Here is a 19,881-nt window from a genome sequence, read left to right as displayed (position 1 = left end):
TTAAAAAAAAAAAAATAGAACAGGGAAAGAAAAGAAAGTAAAAATGTCATAAGCCAGAGCACACTGTGAAAATTTCCTTTTTCCCGTTTAGTCTTTCATATGTTTTTAGTTAAAATTATACAGATTTGGGGGTGCCTGGGGGGCTCAGTCGATGAAGCGTCTGACCCTTGATTTGGCTCAAATAATGATTTCAGGGTCGTGAGATCGAGCCCTGTGTCGGGCTCTGCGCTCCGTGTAGTCTGTTTGCAATTCTCTCTCCCTCTGCCCCTCCTTCCACTCTCTCCCTCTCAAAATAAATAAATAAAATCTTTAAAAAAAATTTATACAAGTTTTTATGTTGTACCCCTCCCCCCTTATACATCAAAAACATTTCTTCAAATAATTCAACATTATTTATAAACATATTTTTAACTTTTGTTGTTTCTTGACTTACAAAGTTTTTATACCAAATTTTGAAGTATATAATACAGAACATAACACACATCCACATCCCCATGCCTACCATCAGAAATAGCCAAAGGAAATTGCTATCAACAATGTTAAGTATGATTTTTAATGACTGCCTAATATTGCATAATGTAAAGAATATCTATTTTAGCATAGTGAAATCATAGTCTCTTTGCGTACATTGCCTAATTGAACGTCCCAATGGTGTACCTTTGTTGCCATTGAATTATTTTAATCATTCTCTAGGCAAAAAAAAAAAAATGTTGTTACAATGTAGATGAACTAATTTTAATTTCCATTTCTCTGCATTCCTAATGGGGTTGAATATTTTACCATATTTCCCTATCTCTTTTGTTTTATCTTTGTGAATTGTTTGTTCACATCCTTTGGAGTCTTTGTAATTTTTTTCTGTAACAATTTGTAAAAACTTTTTTTTATTTATTTTTTATTTTTTTTTTAAAGATTTTATTTATTTATTTGACAGAGAGAAATCACAAGTAGGCAGAAAAGCAGGCAGAGAGAGAGGAGGAAGCAGGCTCCCTGCTGAGCAGAAAGCCCGAGGTGGGGCTTGAACCCAGGACCTAGGATCATGACCTGAGCCGAAGGCAGTGGCTTAACCCACTGAGCCACCCAGGCGCCCCTAAAAACTTTTTTTTAAAGATTTTATTTATTTATTAGAGAGACAGTACATAAGTGGGGGGGGGAAGGGGCAGAGGGAGAAGCAGGCTCCCCACTGAGCAGGAAGCCCAATGTCTGGCTCCATCCCTGCACTCTGGAATCATGACCGGAGCCAAAGGCAGCTGCTTAACCAACTTTGCCAACCCAGGTGTCCCAACAATTTGTAAAAGCTTTTGATTTTTTAAAGGATACAAACACATCATCACATTTGTTAGAATAATTTCTAACTTACAGTTTATTTTAAAATATTTTATTTTTTTATGGGTATGAGTTTGTTTTTATATAACCAAATATGAGATATTTTGTAATTTATTATTTTGTTAAGCTTAGAAAGTTGTATTATTTTCCTAGGGCTGCCATAATGACGTAGCAAATGTTGGGTGTCTTATAACAACAGAAATTTATTGTCTCAGAGTTCTGGAGGTTACAAGTCCAAAATCAAGAAGTTGGGAGGGCCATGCTTCCTCTGATGGCTGTAGTGGAGAATACTTCCTTGCCTTTTCTAGCTTCTGGCATGTACTGGTGATCCCTGGTGTTCCTGGGCTTATAGACACATCACTGAAGTTGTAGGGTGGGCTTCTCTTGGTGTCCAAATTTCCCTTTTATAAGGACACCAGCCATAGTGGCTTCGATTCTACCCTGTTGACCTCATTTTAACTTGATTGTCTCTGTAAAGACCATGTTTCCAAATAAGGTCCTCATCTAGGAGTACTAGGGGGTTAGGACTTCAATGTATCTCTTTTGAGGGGAGGTACAAAACAAAACAAATCCCCAAATAGAGATATATCTGATATACAGATAATATTAACCAACATTTCCTTCATAATTTCTCTCTGTCTCTAAGTCAGTTATCACATTTAATTGTATTTGACTTGCCATTTAACTTTTGACTTTCGTAGCTGAAAATATCTTGTGTTGCTTTTACGTAAGTCAATGGCTAGACATCGTAATATTGGGTTAAAGTATTCAAAATAATTGTAAAAATTTGCCTCAGACTTTCTTGGAATGTAGGACTCTTAAAATGGGTTTTGTGTGAAGCTTGGGAAACCTGTTTGAACTGTAGCCTTGGATTTTTTTTTTAAGATCTATAAATTTTTTTTCTAATCACATATTTGATTATTAATTCTGTTCCTCTCATTCTGGCTTCTTCCTCAAGATCTCCTTTCCCTATCCAGAATAACCTGGTGTTTGTCAGTAGGAGATTTTTGGATATTTGCCATGGAAATTAGTGAATGTATTAACGAATACAGTAGGGCTGGTGGATGGAGTATTCGAGAGAGAACTAGCAGGAAGCTGGAAACACGGTTCTGAAATGCTGGAGAGAAATAAGGGCTAGAAAAGTAGATGCATAGGGTTTCGTCATTGGAGTGGTAGTAGGAATTGTAGGAGGGCGTGAGATGAGAAGACAGAAGATGACTCACCCAACTTGCAGAAGCAGCTGAGGCTAGAGAAGCCTTCTAAGGGTGGAAATAGGATGGGAAGAGAGCAAGGCAGGTTCCCAATGGCTTAACGTGCTCATTGGTTTTCTTCCTCCCTTTACCATTAGGGTTACGGAGATGTACTTCCAAATGAAAGAAATGAATGAAAAAGTGTCTTTTATAAAGGACTCTTTACTGTCCTTGGACAGCCAAGTGGGACACCTGCAGGACCTCTCTGCCCTGGCAGTGGATACCCTGAAATTCCTTTCTGCTGTTGACACCTTACAAGAGGATGAGGCTCTCCTGGCCAGCAGCAAACAGTCGACGTGCAGAAAACTGCCACACAGCTGGAGCAACGTCATCGCTGCCGGGGTTCCAGGCAGCATGGAGATATCCGCAGAGAAGAAATACCAGTATTACAGCATGCCTCCTTCTTTGCTGCGGAGCCTGGCCAGAAGCCAGCACACCCCGACAGTGCAGAGGGGGCCCCTGCTCGAGATCACAGACCGTCAGAGAGAGGCTTCGAATGTAAGAGATGAGCAGGAAAAGCATGAAACAGGAACCGCTTTCATGGCTTCTGGGGTGTCCCTTAACGGGCAAGCACAGCCAAAGCATGGCCAGTTTCTCCTGGTCCCTTCTTACCTCAAGCAAGTTCCTTTTCCTGCACAAACGGACTTGCCTCTGTTCAGACCAACTGTGGAAGCTGGTGCAGATGTGCTGGCGACCGAACAGGTGGCCCAGAGCGAGATCCCTGTTTGTCTGACTTGGCCGAGCCCACGTGTCTCAGCTCAGGACTCCGTGCCCAAACCTGAGGCACAGCACAGGTCATTCGCTCGGATGCCAGCCAGACAAGACAAGGGGGAGCAAGTTCTGCCCACTTTGATTTGCACGTCTCCGCCAATGAAAGTGACCTCCCTCCCTTCCCAAGGCGACAGCATGGGAACTGGAGGTGGATACGTGAACTGGGCGTTTTCTGAAGGTGATGAAACTGGTGTATTTAGCATCAGGAAAAAATGGCAGACCTGCCTGGCCTCCACTTGTAACAGCAACTCTACAGAGAGCGGCCAAGGCCAGAGGCAGATCCGAGCTAGATCCCTCTCTCACCACTCATCAAACTTGGCCCACAGTAGTGACTGCTCAGACACAGGACGGTGGCTGCAGCCAAACACGTCCTTTTGGATCAGTCCTTTCCGCAGGGATAGGCCCTTCACTCGGAGTCATAGTTTGAGATTCCACAAGGAGGAGAAACTGAAGATCTCTAAGATTAAAAGTAAGAAGTGAACATTTTTGTTTGTTTGTTTAAAAAATAAAAATGAAACAAGGTGGAACCGGGGAGGGAGACAAACCATAAGAGACTCTTAATCTCAGGAAACAAAATGAGGGTTGCTAGGGGGAGGGGGGGAGGGAGAGGGTGGCTGGGGTATGGACACTGGAGAGGGTATGTGCTGTGGGGAGTGCTGTGAATTGTGTAGGACTGATGATTCACAGACCTGTACCCTGAAGCAAATAATACATTATATGTTAATAAAAAATTTAGGGGTGCCTGGATGGCCCAGTGGGTTAAAGCCTCTGCCTTCTGCTCAGGTCATGATCCCAGGGCCCTAGGATCGAGCCCTGCATTGGGCTCCCTGCTCAGCAGGGAGCCTGCTTCCCTTCCTCTCTCTCTGCCTGCCTCTCTGCCTACTTGTGATCTCTGTCTGTCAAATGAATGAATGAATGAATGAATGAATAAATAAACTTTAAGTGCATATGTATTAAAAGATTAAAAATTTTTTTTAAAAAACTCTTAAATTACTAAATTCTGTGCATTACTATTTTTAAAAAGCCGACCACCTTCGACTATATCCTCGTTCTCCCCATTCTCAGTCATCTGTAGAAAGAAATGGCTCCCTGAGCAGTCTTAAACCTCTTTTGCTAACTCTTTCCCTTACAGATCTTTCAAGATCCTCAGAGATAGGGCAGTCAGCATGGATCAAAACAAAAATGCTGATCAAGGATAAGAGGTCGTCAAAGAAAAAGAAGAAAACACAAGGACTACAGGTGCCAGTAAGTGTGTTTTATGTCGTTGGCCATTGGGGTAGTCACCTATCTTAGCTCGGTTTCTCTGTAGTGTCAGGTGCCGGGCACACTACAAAATGACCCTGTACTGGAAGGAGTAAAGATATAAATTTAAGAATCATCAGAGTGGATCTGCCACAGCTCATTTATCAGCTCACACGTTCAAGGACACTTGTGTTATTTTCAGTTTTGGGCTATTCCAAACAAAGCTGTTATGAACATTTGTGCATAAGTCTTTGTGTGGACATATGTTTCAGTTTCTCTTTGGTAAATATTTAGTAGTAAGCATGTCAGAGTCATATGGTAAGTATTTGTTTAATTTTAGAAGATACTTCCAAACTGCTTTTCAAAGTGGCTGTACCATTTTACATTCCCACGAGTTTATGAGGAATGGCTTATGAGCGTTCCAGCGGTCCACGTTCTCACCAATCCTTAGTATGCTGGGTCTTTTTAACTTTAGCCATAGCTGGGGGTATGGAGTGGGATCTCCTGGTGATTTCATTTGCATTTCTGGAGTGACTAGTGCTGGGAGGTATCATTTATGTGCTTTTTTGGGTCACCCATATATCATTTTTGGTGACCTGTCTGAATATTTTGACTACTTTTAAAAATTGGGTTGTCTTATTATTAGGTTGTGAGAGTTTTTCTAGATTTAAGTCCATTGTTGGATATATATTTTGTAAACATTTTCTCTTGGTGGCTTGCCTTTTACTTTTCATAAATGTTCTTTGAAGTGAATACATTTTTTGTTTTGATGAAGTCCACTTCTTGTTTGTTTGTTTGTTTTTTTAAGATTTTTATTTATTTATTTGACAGAGAGAGATCATAAGCAGGCAGAGAGGCAGGCAGAGAGAGAGGAGGAAGCAGGCTCCCTGCTGAGCAGAGAGCCCGATGCAGGGCTCGATCCCAGGACCCTGAGATCATGACCTGAGCCGAAGGCAGCGGCTTAACCCACTGAGCCACCCAGGCGCCCCTGTTTGTTTGTTTTTTAAGTCTGTGCTTTTTGTACCCTATTTAAGAAAATTTGCAAAACCCAAGATCATGGAGATTTTCTTTCATGTTTTCTTCTAGATGCTTCATAGTTTTTGCTCTTATATTTAGGTCTAGTACCCATTTTGAGTTAACTTTTATAGATGGTGATAGGTAAGGGTTGAAGTCCTTCCTTCTTTTCCTTTTTCTCCCCCCACCCCTTTATTTCTTTGTTCCTTCCTTCCTCCCTCCTTCCCTCCATTCCTTCCTTGAATACAAATACCAATTTTTTCCCTACCATTTTCTGGTAAAAATGTTGTCTTTCTCCTATAGAGTTGCCTTGACATCTTTGTTAAAAATTAATTGACCATGGAATCCATAATATGGATGGACCTATTCCTGGATCTGTTCTGTTCCATTTATCTGCACGTCTGTCTTTATATTACCATACTGTCTTGAATACTGTATTTTATATTAAATACTGAAATCATGTAGTGTAGCTCTGCCAGAATTTTTCTTCCTTTTCAAAGTGGTGTTTTTTTTGTTTTGTTTTTTGTCTTGTTTTTTTGGCTATTCTAGTTTCTTTGCATTTCCACATATATTTAGAATCAGCTGTACAGTTTTTACAGAGAAGCCTGCTGGGGTGAGTGGAATTGCTTGGGGACAGTTGGCATCTTAACAGTAATAAGTTTTTTGATCCATGAACATGCTATGTCTATTTATTTAGATGTTCCTCAATCTTGCTCGGTAATATTTTGTAGTTTTCAGTGTACAGTTTTTTTTTTTTTTTTAAAGATTTCTTATTCACTTGAGACAGACGGAGAGAGAGCCTGAGCAGGGGAGAGAGGCAGAGGGAGAGGAAGAAGCAGACTCCTTGCTGAGCAGGGAGCCTAACATGTGGCTTGATCCCAGGACTCTGGGATCCTGAGCCGAGATACAGGCAGATGCTTAACCATCTGAGCCACCCCCCCCGTGCCAAAAGTGTTCAGTTTTTGCCCATGTTTTTAAAAATGTCTCCCTAAGTATTTGATATTTTTTATTTTATTATAAATGTAATTATAAAAATTAATTTCTGATTATTTGTTGGTGGTAGATAGAAATAAATATGTTTTAAAGATTATTTATTCGAGGGCACCTGGGTGGCTCAGTGGGTTAAAGCCTCTGCCTTCAGCTCAGGTCATGATCCCAGGGTCCTGGGATCGAGCCCCGCATCGGGCTCTCCATTCCTTCGGAAGCCTGCTTCCCCTTTCTCTCTGCCTGCCTCTCTGCCTACTTGTGATCTCTGTCTGTCAAATAAATAAAATATTTAAAGATTATTTATTCGAGAGAGAGGGGGAGATAATCTTTGAGCAGACTCCCTGCTGAGCACAGAGCCCAACACAGTTTGATCCGTGACCCCGAGGTCATGACCTGTGCTGAAACCAAGAGTTGGATGCTTAACCGACTGAGCTACCCAGGTGCTCATATATACATATATATATATTTTTTTTTCTAAAATATTTGTTTTATATACTACAACCTTACTAAACTTGCTAATTTATTTGAGTAGGTTTTGTTCCTTCTATAGAATTTTCTATATAAATGGCCATGTTATCTACACATGAAGATAGTTTCACTTTTCAAATTTACTTTTTAACCTTTCAAATCCATATGTATTTTATCTTTCTTGCCTTATTACACTGGCTAGAATCTCTAGTATAATATTGAATAAAAGTGGCAAAAGCCAATATGCTTCCTTTTCTCTGCTCTTAGGAGGAGAAAGCATTTAGGCTTTTACCAGTAAATACGATGTTATCTGTAGCTTTTTATGTAGATGCCCTTTATCGAGTTAACTTCCCTTCTACCCCTTGTTTCTGAGAATTCTTGTCATTAATAAGGGAGGGTTAGCATTTGTCAAATGCTCTTTCTGCACTTCCTGATACAATCAGGTGGTTTTTCCTTTTTACTATGTTAATATGATTAATTATAATAATTTATTTTATAATATAGAAGTACTATTGAGAATATTAAGTCAGCCTGGTTAGGATGAAACTGCTTGACCATGATGTATTATCTTTTTTGTATGTTATATTTATTTTGCTATAATCTTACTAAGATTTCTTGCATCTGTATTCTTGAGGAATATTTGTCTGTAGATCTCTTGCAATGTCTTTGTCTGATTTTGGTATCGGGGTGATACTGGGCTTAGTGATTGAGTTGGGAAGTATTCCCTCTTGAGTTTTCTAGGGGAGTTTGTATAGAACCATTGCAATTCTTATTATTTGGTAGAATTAACCAATGAAACTATCTTTTGGGGAACGGATTTAGCTCTAAATTCATTTCTGTAATAGATGCAGGACTGCATATTCAGGTTATCTGATTCATCTTCAGTGAGCTTTGTTTGTATTTTTCCAAGAATTTGTCCATTTCATTTAAGTTGTTGAATTTATTGGCATCTAGTTTTTATAATATTCTTTTCTTATCCCCTTATTGTCTATGGGGTCTGTAGTGACATCACTTCTCTCATTCATAATATTCTATATTTGCATTTCTCTGTTTCATGATTAGTTTGGCTGCTGGCTTATCTGCTTTATTGATCTTTCAAAGAACCAGTTCTTGGTTTTATTGATTTGTCTCTGAATACTGTTTTATTGATTTCTGCTCTTCGTTATTTCTTTTGTTCACTTTGGTTTTATTTTGCTTTATTTTTTTTTTCTAGTTTGTTAAGATAGAATCTTTAGTCATTGATTTGAGACTGTCGTCTTTTCTAATTATAGGCATTTAGTGCTATGAAATTCCCTCTAATCATCGTGTTAGCTATATCCCACAAATTCCAATATGTTATGCTCACATTTTCATTTAGTGAATCTTTTATTATTAGGAAGTTTTAGATCTGAGTTAGTAATTCCATAGGGCTTCATCTTTCATGATCTTAATGCCCTACTTCATTTTTCTGCATAGTAATCTGGATGCATTTTTAAAAGCACCTCAGCTCTTTTTAGAATGAGAAGCAGAAGCAAAGAAAGAAGTATTAAGACAATTCTGTAAAAAGACCTTTTGCAGGGAGAGATTTAGCTTGTAAAGAAGACTCTTTTACAGGGAAAATGATATAAGTTGCTGGAATCTTATGAAATATGAATTCAGTGGATTTGTTTTTTGCAATAGTTAAAGTGGCCAGAAATTAACTAGAATTTAAACTAGGGTTAGGTACTAATAACTTGAACTTGTTTATTGCTTGGTATTTTGTCAGTTTATCGCATTTCTTCTCTGTCCCTGGTTAGTACATATGGAAGCCATTCTTGTTGGCTACCTGTTACTTTAATGACAAAGGGAATGGGGTCCACAGACATTAAATGATTTATTCAAGTTCACGTAACTTCTAAGTGATGGATCTAGAATTCCAATACAAGTTCTTTTTCGATCCAAGCCTATGTTTTTTTGCCCTGTGCCACTGGTTCTCAAATTATGGTCTTCTAACAGCAGTGATAGCATTACTTGGGAACTTACTAGACATTCAAATTCTTTCTCCCTCTAGACCTAATGAATCATGGATCTTGGAGGTGGGACCCAGTGGTCTGTAGTTTAGCATAGCTTTGAGTGATTCTGCTTCACAGTCAAGTTTGACGACTGCTGCCCCCTACCCTGGTTCTCAGTCATGACCACAAGTAGTAATCACATGGTGCTTGTGTCCTGCCAGCTTGACTAATGGGAGTTTTGAAAGCTTTCCAGTTGATTCTAATGTGCAGCCAATGTTAACAACCACTGCTACTCACCATAGTACCTCTATGAGTCACATTAATGACTCAGAATGTTTTCAGATTAATGTCCCTGGGTTCCAGCAATCGTCTTTCTCTCCAGGTCATAAAGGTTGACACCTGCTCTCAAAATGACCAGCTGGATTCAGAGGCAGGAGAGAGTAACGTCTCAGAAGAAGAGACCTGCAGCAAGAACTGGCTCACAGTATCCAAATTTAGTCAGATAAGTATGTAACAATCTACTCTTGGGTCTCAAAAAGTCTGGGAAAGTTTCCTCATTGTGCTCCCAGACCACTGGTTGTCCCTGCTGTTCTTTGAAGTGGAGATGGGGAAACGAGAGGGTGGCAGTATCCATTTAGCAAAACTAACTCTTTTTGATTTTTAATTTTTATGAAAACTATGGAAACTATTCCATTCGTTTAATGGAATAGTTGTTGGGATCCAGAAAAATTAAGGTTCAGTCAGTTTCATATTCAGAGCTGTTAAATCTGGCTCAGGGAGTTTTCATTTAGTACGATGAAGTGGGGTTGTCTCATGTTATAAATTCTTAAGGTTCATGACATGTTGATATGAACCCTTACACAGAACTCAGTGGGGGGAGTTGTGGTTGGTTATTTATTACTATTGACATAGAGTATTTATTCCATGGGCAAGTATTCCTTAATGGTGGTTCGCAAAGGAGAAAAGATGGATCAGCTAGCTATAAATGAAAACTCTGAGGTAGGCAGAGAGTGTGAAATAAGCCTGGACAAGTAGGATAAGGCCAGATTATGAACAGAATTGGGAGCAATGGTCAGAACTTTGAACTTCTTTTGTTACATGGTAAGAAATCATTACCAGCTCTTTGTTTAAAAATTTATTTTCTTTCACACATTTGAGGTTTATTCTTACTTAGGCGAAGCCCTATGCAAATGTTGGACAGGCAGCCTCCCATCCAGGGATGCAGGGACTATGTTCCAACCATGTTGCAGCTCTGTCATGCATGTTCAACGTGGGGCTTCCAAGATCTCTGCAGGGTACCTCCGTGGCTGCCATGGCAAGACAGAATGCAGTTAATATCCATATTTTGTTCATCCGTTCATCAGTGGACACTTGGGTTGTCCCCCCCCCCTTGGCTACTATGAGCAATGCTGTTATGAGCGTGAATCTCTTCTTTGATGTGGCCTCTTCTCTACCTTTCGTTGTGGGGTTTGGTCTACCAGTCTTCAGGTCAATTTTTGGAGTATTTAGGAGACTCCTAGTTGTATTTAGTTATCTGGTTATCTAGATAGTTACCTAGTTGTATTTATGGGAAGAGGCAAGGCTTGGGTCCTCCCTCTCTATCACCATTTTCCTCACACTCCCTTTTACTAATTTTTAAACAGAGGAACTATGTGATCAGATCTCATAAATATTTACAATTATTTGAAATACTGAAGTTAAGGTAAAATAGACACTGTATTGAAATCTATGTTATTAGGCTTCTTTAAAACCTTGCTTTGTCTTATGGTTAGTGGTTTTCAACCAAGGGCCAATTTTGTACACATCCCACCTCTCTTCCCTGGGCCATTTGACAATGTCTGAAGACTTTTGGTTATGACAACTAAGGGAGGTACAAATATTCTTGACTTCAGCCAAAGATGCTGCTAAACTTCCCACTACAATGCATGGGATGGTCTCTTTCCTCCCGACAAGGAATTATCCGGCCCAAAATGTCAGTGCCAAGGTTGAGAAACCCTGATTTATATTTGAAAATACTCAATTGTCTGTTAAATCACTGCGAATCAAATAGACTCTAAGCTGAAAGAGACATTAGAAATTAAATTATTCAGAACCCCCTTAACCTACAGATATGACTTGAGAGCTTAATTACTGTCTTGCCTTAAATATTAAATTTATCTTAAGATTATCTTAAATTTATAAGAGCCTACAGTATGGAATAAACCCAAATGCCATACCTGAAGATACGATTCTAGGACCAATTGCCAATGTATTCATTTTATTTATAAATGTTTATATTCTGATATTTAAGTTGTATGTTTTTCTTAAATTATTCAAGTTCTTTTTTATTGAGATTTAATTGACGTATTAGTTTTATGTGTACAACATGATTTGGTGTGTGTGTATGTATATGTATGTAGTGAAATGATTGCTACAACAAGTTAAGTCTTTTCCATAGTTACAATTTTTTCTCTTGTAATGAGAATTTTCAAAGATCTCTTCTCTCAGCAACTTTCAAATATACACTGTTGTTAACTACAGTCACCATGCTGTACATTACTTCCCAGGACTTACTTATCTTACAGTTGGAAGTCTGTACCTGAGACCACCTTCACCCATTTCACTTACCCCCCAACTCCCGAGTTATTTCTTTCCAGTGACTTTCAAATAGAAAAAGATGCAGGTGGCAGGAGGGTTCTGGGAAAGAATCTTAAGTCTGATGATTAGAAAGAAGATGTAGGGAAATAGGTTGACTCCAGGTGCCTAGTTAATCTGAGGAGACCAGGAGGCCCACTGTCTACTTGTCTACTAGGAAAAGTATATTTTTAACTTTTCCTAAAGGTATTTTAATTTTAGTTTTGCACTCTCATTGAAGCCATATTGATCATACCTTTACAATATTACAAAAATGCCATATGACATTTTGTGATTTTTTTCCAATAGATTTTTTGCACTGTGTGTGTGTGTGTGTGTATTTTTGGCAAAAAATAATTAGAGAAAAAAATGACTGCTCTTATTTCTTATCCTCCTACATTTAGCCATTTAGCCTGGGACTCTTAAGCATTATTCTTAGAATTATTCTAGACCAATAATTTAATTATTATTGGGCAGCTACTACGCGCCAGTGATTCTGCAAGCACCGGTATAAAAACTAACGACAATAATGATCCTTGCCATCCTCTTTAAGAAAGAGCTGAAAACGAAACGTGTCTTCTGGCATTTTTTTCTGTCTTTTGTTTTTATTTTATTTTTTTCGGGTAGCCTACTATGATGCTTCATGCAGTTGTTAAGGAAGGTTGCCCTAACACTTTGGAATGAAAATTTCATGTGTTTTACATAAAGCATGGACAATAGGGTGTAGGAGAACAATTTGGAATGAAAATTTCATGTGTTTTATGTAAAGCATGGACAAAAAAGAATCGCTAAAGGTGTCCTTCTGTAGGGAGGATTCTTGAGGACTCTTACGGATCACTTAGTGCTTGACTTTGATTAGAGAGCATAAATTATTACAAATGTAAAGAAACCACTGGTGAATAGAAATACTGTAGAATATATAGCTTTCAACCACTTGAGAAAAAAAAGGACAAAAGAATCTTGGTAACACTTGCTAAAAAGAGAAAAAGAAACTATATTCAAATTTAGATGAATGCACTATGTTCAGATCTTTCTATTTAGGAATGTGATTTGAATGTAACACATTTTCAAGCATTCTCTAATTTTTTTTCTTTCTTTTAACAAGGTCTAGAACCCTCTATATTTCAGAAGATGAAAACGAAAGAAATGGAACAGCATGCTATCCAAGATAGTGATTATCTAAAGCAGTCGCAAGAGGTAAAAACATCTTATTTGATATTAAAAAAAAATCTTATACACACTTCTGTAACTCCTTGACTGTGTCTGTTTTACCTTTATGTCCCTTAATTGGCTTCTACTTTTTATTGGTACTACATTTAAATCCTTGCTTTGAATATATGCTCAGTTTTTTTCTACTCCCCTTCAGCCCCACCCCCCACCCTTTTTTTCTTCCCTTGTTGGTTTTCCTCTGTTCAATTTATTGGTCCACCAGTAATTCCTCATGAGTGTTTTTAGCCTGAAAGATAAATAAGTCAGGAATTTTTGAAAATGTTCTGAAGTTTATGAATGTTGCCAGGTGGAAGAAAAATAGGTATTTTCAATATGCTTTCAGGGGTGGGGCTGGAGTCAACAGATCGAAACCACTGGGAGGCAGATTGAGCCCAATTTGAGCTGGAGCTTTTAGCAACTGGAGCTTTCTAAGGATGGGATGGTTTATTTCCTGAAGTAGGAAGCCCCTCGCTCGGTGTGGTTTGGCAAACAGGCTGAGCCAGCCTCTCCGCAGACGTGCTGGAGGGGATTTGGGCGTTGCCGAGTGAAGGGGCCTCCAACACTGAGGGTCTGTGATGTTACAGCCTGTGTTCCTTACCATCTGCAAATACATGCTCGCTTTCCTGCCATCAACCATGTGGGAAGCATGAGATCTAACTGTGGTCATGGTTTGGACATTATTTCTATGAACTCAGGAACTCTGTCCACATTACCCGCATGAGTATACATTAATAACTTCATGAATGTGATCTGTGGAAGGTTCAAACTAAAATGTAAAACTGTTTGGAGGTGAGTGGAGGCCAGAACCTGTCTGCCATTCCCAGGTTTCAGGGCCGGGTATGGTAATTAACCTCTGAGCTTTGTTAGCTGTGTCTCTAATATGGGACCAGTGCCATCCTTGGGAGATGATTGGTTGTGGATACAAAAATAAGACCACGGGAAGTGCCTAGAGTGATTCCTGGAATGTAGTAGGTTTCAAAAAGTCATAATTGAGTCTACATAGGAATTAGAATGATAAATTCCAAGTAATGTTATTCTAAATAATCATCCACTGAAACAACAATGTCCTGATAGAGGACATAGGGATATAATGGTTGATGTTTCTTGTCAACCTAGACCTTCATTCCTTCTTTCCTGTCATTAACTGTTCACTCTCATTTCTGTATATTGTGTTTTCTCTGGAATGTCCCCATACAAGTAATTTCATCCTGTTGAAGTCCGTCAACGCACTGAATTGTTCAGAGATTGTGCTGACATTATACATCTTTCTAACTTGAGTTTACTGCATCCAGTGAAAGAGAAATACTGAGTTAGAGGAGGTGGGTTGGAGAGCTGGGGGAGGGCGGAGAACTATCCCCTTCAAGGTGTGTGTTTTTGCAAATGTATTACTGGAAGCCTGGGGTGGGCAAGTGTTGGGCGAACATGTAATGACCTTTCCCTTCTGCTCAGGATCCGAGCAGAAACTCTTCGTGGAGCTCCAGGAGCATTGCCCTCGATAGGAACTCCCCGTGAGTATTTCGCAGTGTCTGTTTTTAGCATCATTGGCTTCTATTTTTTAGCCTGATTTGAAACAGAGGTTTAATTGGGTCGGAAAAAGAGGGAAAAGAAAGTGTTTACAATGACGATATTTTCCTTTTGTCGTAAGACAAAACTTGTTATTCTCCAAGTTTTCCCGTTTCTGGCAATAAGATCCCACCTCAGTGCCTTCTAAGAAAATAATAAAACACGTACTACCCACAGCAGATAAAGCATTTGTCTTTTCAATGTCAAAAAAGCACATGCGAAATCATGAGTATCCCATCTTTTCTGACAGATAAGATTGTGACATTTGCGTTCAGGAATAGGAACAAACCTGTCTGGCCGAAAGAAAAAGACTGAAGACCGGATAGTTCTAAAAATTTTTTTTTTCCAAATTTTTAATTCCAGTTTTTGAGGTTGATCTTTTTCATTTTTGGTTTCTCATCAGCATCCCAAGTGTCTATCAAAGCAGTAACCCTTCAAGGATTGAGACAAAACAGAGGGAAGACAGGGATCAAAAGAGAGAGGAGCTAGAGAACCCACATGGTTGTAGGCTAGAGCATTTTCCTGGAATTTTATTTCTTCAGAGAAACGAAGTTGGAAAACCAGCCAAGCAGAACGATTCTGTTTGGTTCGTAGTATTTTCTGGACCTTTCTAGTTAACATCATCAAATGATCCATCTGGCTCTGGGGCCAGAACTCAAAACCGTCTTCTGTATGAAGGGCCAGTCATTATCAGGCAAGTGGAATCTCACTTACAGTCTGCAGCCGGCTCCATTCGAGGTGGCCCTTTCAAAGTTTTTTGTTTTTTTCTGGAACTCCCATCCAGGTCTCTGTGTGCAAGCCTGCCTCTAGACTCCGGGTGCACATGACTTTCTCCTCCCAGAGGTTCGGTAGTGTGTGCTCATGCCGAGTGGTGGGTTATTGTAGCATGAAATTAAACAATAATTGTAATTGTACTCTCTTCCCTAAGGACCTTCAGTACCGGAGATATTCTTTGAACGCATTTATTCAGACTTGCCCATGGCCACTTGCGCACTTGAGCAGGGCAAGTGACAATTTACAGAGAGCTAATCTCAGCCTGAGAACATTGAGGGGCCACGTGGGCTAATGAAACGAATTTGTAGGCTTGTCCAGAGACATTCGCAGACTCATTTGTAGGCATCTGCTTTGCATAGTTCAGGAACCCTTTAGTTTAATTGATCCGGAACAACGCAAACATGGTTAAATCTTGTATATGTCGTGTGATCACATAGCTAATTAAAAACAAAACCAACAACTGCTTTTCGGCTAGCTTAGGGCATGCACAGTAAGTGAATTATATGCATATGTGGTGCTCACTTTTTTATGAAAATAATTGTAGGGTTGCAAACCATTTCTCTGTTGATAGAGGTAGAGGTCAAACAACACTTCTCTTTCAAAGAAAGTCTACCTACACACGGACATACAGACTCTGTATTGTTACGTTGTACTTGTTTTTCCTTTCTTATTTGTCACTGAAAAATTTAATGCAGTATCTAAACAACTTCAATTTTTCATACAGGTTGAGAAGTTCAAATGGAGTTGACAGTAAGTTTTTTATATTTAAAGATGTTATTTTTTTAAATCTCATTAATGGCAAGGCTCCCTCTCCTACTGAGATTTCTGCAGTCCTTGAAAGTCTGTATGTGATTTTTGTCTACTGTAGGAAGTAGAAAGTTCAGTAGAAAAGTAGGAAGTTGATTGTCTTTCTCCACATAAATCAGAATCGATGTCTGGTTTACAGTTCTGTTTTTTTTCTTTTTTTTTTAATTGCCCATTTCGGACAGTGATTTTCCAGTTTTCTCTGTGAGTGAGGGTGTTCCCACTGAGCTCACTTCGACTGTTCAGCAAGTCTGTCTGTCTGTTACATACCGCTCACAAAGAGCCCTTCGTCTTGTATGTGGATACCTTTTCCTGTATGGCTTCTGTAGGACTCTGTGCCCAAGTGGCTGAGTAAGGCTGGGTCATATGAGACAACTCCCTGGCAAAGCCACCATCAAGGCTGTTCTCAAACTTTACCACAGTCTACAAGCTCCTTTTCAGGTTCTTGACCTCTTGATGCCATTTGGGCCCCTTCTCATCCCCAGCCCTGTGTGTCCCACTCTCTCTGGTTCCCAGTCATCAGCTTTGCCTCTGTACTACCGCGGCCCCATCCTTAGGAGCTGTCTGTGTTGCTCTGTCCCATGGCTTCTGCCTTAAAGCCTCTAATATTTATTTTCCCATGTAAAAAGTTTTGCCCTTGATTTTATGCTAGCTTTCTGGTGGGTTTCTCTCCCTTTGTACTTCCCTGTGTTCCCACTGGAATTACATTTCTGAACAATAATTCATCACTTACGTCTAGGTTTCCAATGGCTTCCCATTACCTACAGGATAGGCTGCAAATCCCTTAATCTTCCTCAAGCTTCAGTGAGGGCCCTCATCCAAATATACAGGCTCGTGTTCATTCTTTCACTCAACATTTCTACCCTGAGGAATAGGACAACCTACCTATCTACCCCTTCCCTTGGGTGTCTACAAGGCATCTCAAACCAAATGTGCCACCTCCTGCCTCACCCGTCTTAGGAAATGGCAACTCCATCCTTCCAGTTGCTGAGACCAAGGTCTTGCCATCATACTAGATGCCCGTTTTCCCACATCTCCACGTCCAAACCATCGCTATATCCTCCAAAATATATCAAGAACCTGATCACTTTGCTACCTCCACATACCACTCTTCATCTCCTCCCTGGATTACAGGATGACCTCCAAACTATTGCTCTCTGATGGTCGATTTCCAGAGCGCAGTGAGAATAACACTTTGAAACTGAAAGTCAAGTCACTCTTCTGCTCACATGGCATCTCCTCTCACTCTGTAAAAGCAAAGTCCAGATGTGGTCTACAAAGCCCTGTTGATCTGCTGCTCCTCCTCCAGCTCTCCAGCCTCATTTCCTCTCAGCACAGCCCACTCTGGCCACACTCTCCATGGTTCTGCCTCAGGTCATTTGCACCTGCTGTCACCTCTGCCTGGAACTTTGCATCATTTTTCCATATGACTTACCTGTCTCTCCCTTTGGGCCTATGCTCATATTTCACCTTATCACAGAGGCTTTGACTTGCCATCCTTAAAATAATAACCTCCCTTTCTCCCACTTTCTAGCCCTCTAACTTGATATATATGTAATACTATATGTACTATATATTTACTTTATTTTCTCTTTCCTCTCACTAAAAGGTAGCCAGAGATTGTATCTGTTTTTACACTGGTCTTTCTCTTAAGCACCTAGTAGGTGTTGAATAAATATGTGTTGGATGAATGTGAACAAATTCTCACAGCTCCTTAAATGAGCCGGGATCGAAACTCAGCATTATCAGATTCAGATGCCCACACTCTTTAAGAATATCACGTTGCTTGTCTATGAAGGTTTCATAAGCCTCTGTGTACATCTCTCATCTGTTACTTAGCCAGCTGTGTTGTTACTATAGTTTACAGGTGCTTAGCTCCCAGTATTCGCATTTTCTTTTTTTCTAGGGTGGGAGCCACAACTTATTCAGATCTGTCCTGGCTAGCACGACCTAAAGCGGGAGCTGAATATGTTTTTATTTTTTATTATTGAATGAATTCAAAAGAAAGGGCCTTTTCTGCTGATCTTACTTTTTACGAAGCACCCCCAAAGGAAGGGATTTTTGTTCCTTTCCTTATCCGGCAACAAGAAGCCAGTGAGATCTGTGAAATTGGGCTCATTATGCTGCTTACTCTACTAGGTATAAAGCAGGTACCACCATGAGACTAAAGCTCTCCACTTTAATTTTAATTTTATGAAATGGCAAAACTGTTGCAAAGGATTTCTCTGGAGACTTGTAATTTAGGACTTGAGCAGATAGAGGAGAACGAGTTAAGCCTGCAGGAGGCGAGCCCATCAAACAAGTCCCTTGGTGTCCTATTCTCCGCCCACTCCTTTGTTTCTGGTATATGCCTCTTAATTTGTTTTCATCACTTTGTTGTCATTTTAGGTCAGTGAAGTAGACTGCTAATAACTTGGTATTAATAATGTCTTCATATGGGTACTGCATCTTGGTGGGAGCTCAGAGAATTGTGCTTTGGGGATGTCATGAAGTGTGATGGGCAGCCCAGTGCCTTCTGCAACCCAGAGGTGTAATTGGTTCAGAGAAAATGCATCTTTGAGGCTAATATTACCTGTCTTTCTTCAATTCCCTATATAAATATGTTTGGAGATATTACATTGATGATTGGAAGCTGTCAGGATACCATGCCCAATAATGTGGTTGAAGAATATTAGGCAATCTCTCTCAAATACGGAGAAGCCGTTCCGATTAACCTGTTCAATAATAACTTTGAAGGCAATATATTCATAAGCATGTATTTATCTCCAGCCAAGTAATTAAAATGCCAATCTTCTCTATAATTTCAGAAATCTCAGCCTCCTTAAACAGCCCTCCAGAGCCTCGCCATCATTATTCAGGTAGGAAGCATGTGCGCCTTGATGTGTCAGCTGAGCTAAAAGTCTGCGATTCTGCAGTTGTAAACAGAAATATTGATGAATCGCCAAGTATTGACATGACTCCCGACTTGAAAGGCTGTGCGTTCACCCTCATGAGAAGAGCATTCAGACTTCTTACCTTGCCATTTACTTGGGAAAACAAGTTTTTAGGATTTAAGAGATTGTGGGATTAAAAAAAAAAATGTATGGGCAAGTGCCAAATGGTGAAGAAAGGTGACCTCGGGGTCTAAACATTCCTTACAAGCCCAAAGCCAGACATCACCGTATTTTAGATTGGGGCTGGAAATGAGTTCTTTAAAGGAGTATTTTATACCCTCACTGGCCCTCAGCAAACATAGCCTCTGAATGAAGGTCCGCCCCAGCGAGTAAGTCCAACAAAGACACCTGACAAGGGTGTTATTTAACAAGATGTCAAGGGCCTTGACTCTCATAAGCAACATCGCTTCACGGCGCTTCGGCCGGCTTCCTTTCGGAGTGGGAATAATTGTATTTGCCCTTCCTGAGGAACAGTCTGCCAAAGGGCTAGCTGGGAGCGAAGAGGGAAACACTTTGAAATGCAGAGCCATAGAACAACCAACTGGACTTGTGCTACTGGTTGGTCTTTTGCTTGCCATTGCTCTCAGCACTGGAGGAGATGAGACGCGGGCAAGGTCTTCGATACAGTCTAAAGCTCAGCCCCCGCGTATGAGGTCGGTGGTGTGACACTTACCATTAGTATCATGTCAAGGTCACGTGCTCAGGGCCCAGTAAGAGCCTGCCTTATCCTGAATTCTCCCCCGTGCAGGATTCTAGACTGCATTCCGTGCCCTTCTAACTGGGTCTTTCAGCTCAGCAGTAATCCAATATTTTGACTCTGGCTGTCAACTTTAGAAAGTCTGCTGAAGAATACTGTGGCTCATATTGACTCTGATCTGTTAGGGTACAGCTCTCCACAGGAAAATGCAGATCACTCGCTTCTAATTAAAACTGGCCTTCAGTTCTCTCTGGGAAAAGAAG

The 19,881-nt window shown here is 40.1% G+C and overlaps 1 protein-coding gene across 8 annotated transcripts in view; it reads left to right on the top strand.

Annotated features, from left to right (window-relative positions):
• Positions 1-19,881, top strand: part of TRPM6 (transient receptor potential cation channel subfamily M member 6) — a 169,778-nt gene that overhangs the window by 127,127 nt on the left and 22,770 nt on the right. For all 8 annotated transcript variants that reach the window (XR_007122282.1, XM_047700123.1, XM_047700122.1 and 5 more), the window contains 7 exons: positions 2,672-3,813; positions 4,477-4,589; positions 9,408-9,531; positions 12,744-12,835; positions 14,297-14,355; positions 15,909-15,934; positions 18,796-18,846. Coding sequence is in view for 7 of the 8 variants with exons in the window: in XM_047700123.1 (XP_047556079.1) it covers positions 2,672-3,813; positions 4,477-4,589; positions 9,408-9,531; positions 12,744-12,835; positions 14,297-14,355; positions 15,909-15,934; positions 18,796-18,846 (1,607 nt within the window). In the remaining variant the exon portion in view is untranslated. The remainder of the gene's footprint in view (positions 1-2,671; positions 3,814-4,476; positions 4,590-9,407; positions 9,532-12,743; positions 12,836-14,296; positions 14,356-15,908; positions 15,935-18,795; positions 18,847-19,881) is intronic.

The sequence above is a fragment of the Lutra lutra genome, chromosome 13 (genome assembly GCF_902655055.1).
Source record: "Lutra lutra chromosome 13, mLutLut1.2, whole genome shotgun sequence".
Taxonomy (NCBI): domain Eukaryota; kingdom Metazoa; phylum Chordata; class Mammalia; order Carnivora; family Mustelidae; genus Lutra; species Lutra lutra.
The sequence above is the reverse complement of the archived record's forward strand: the minus strand, read 5'-3'. Positions and strand labels throughout refer to the sequence as shown.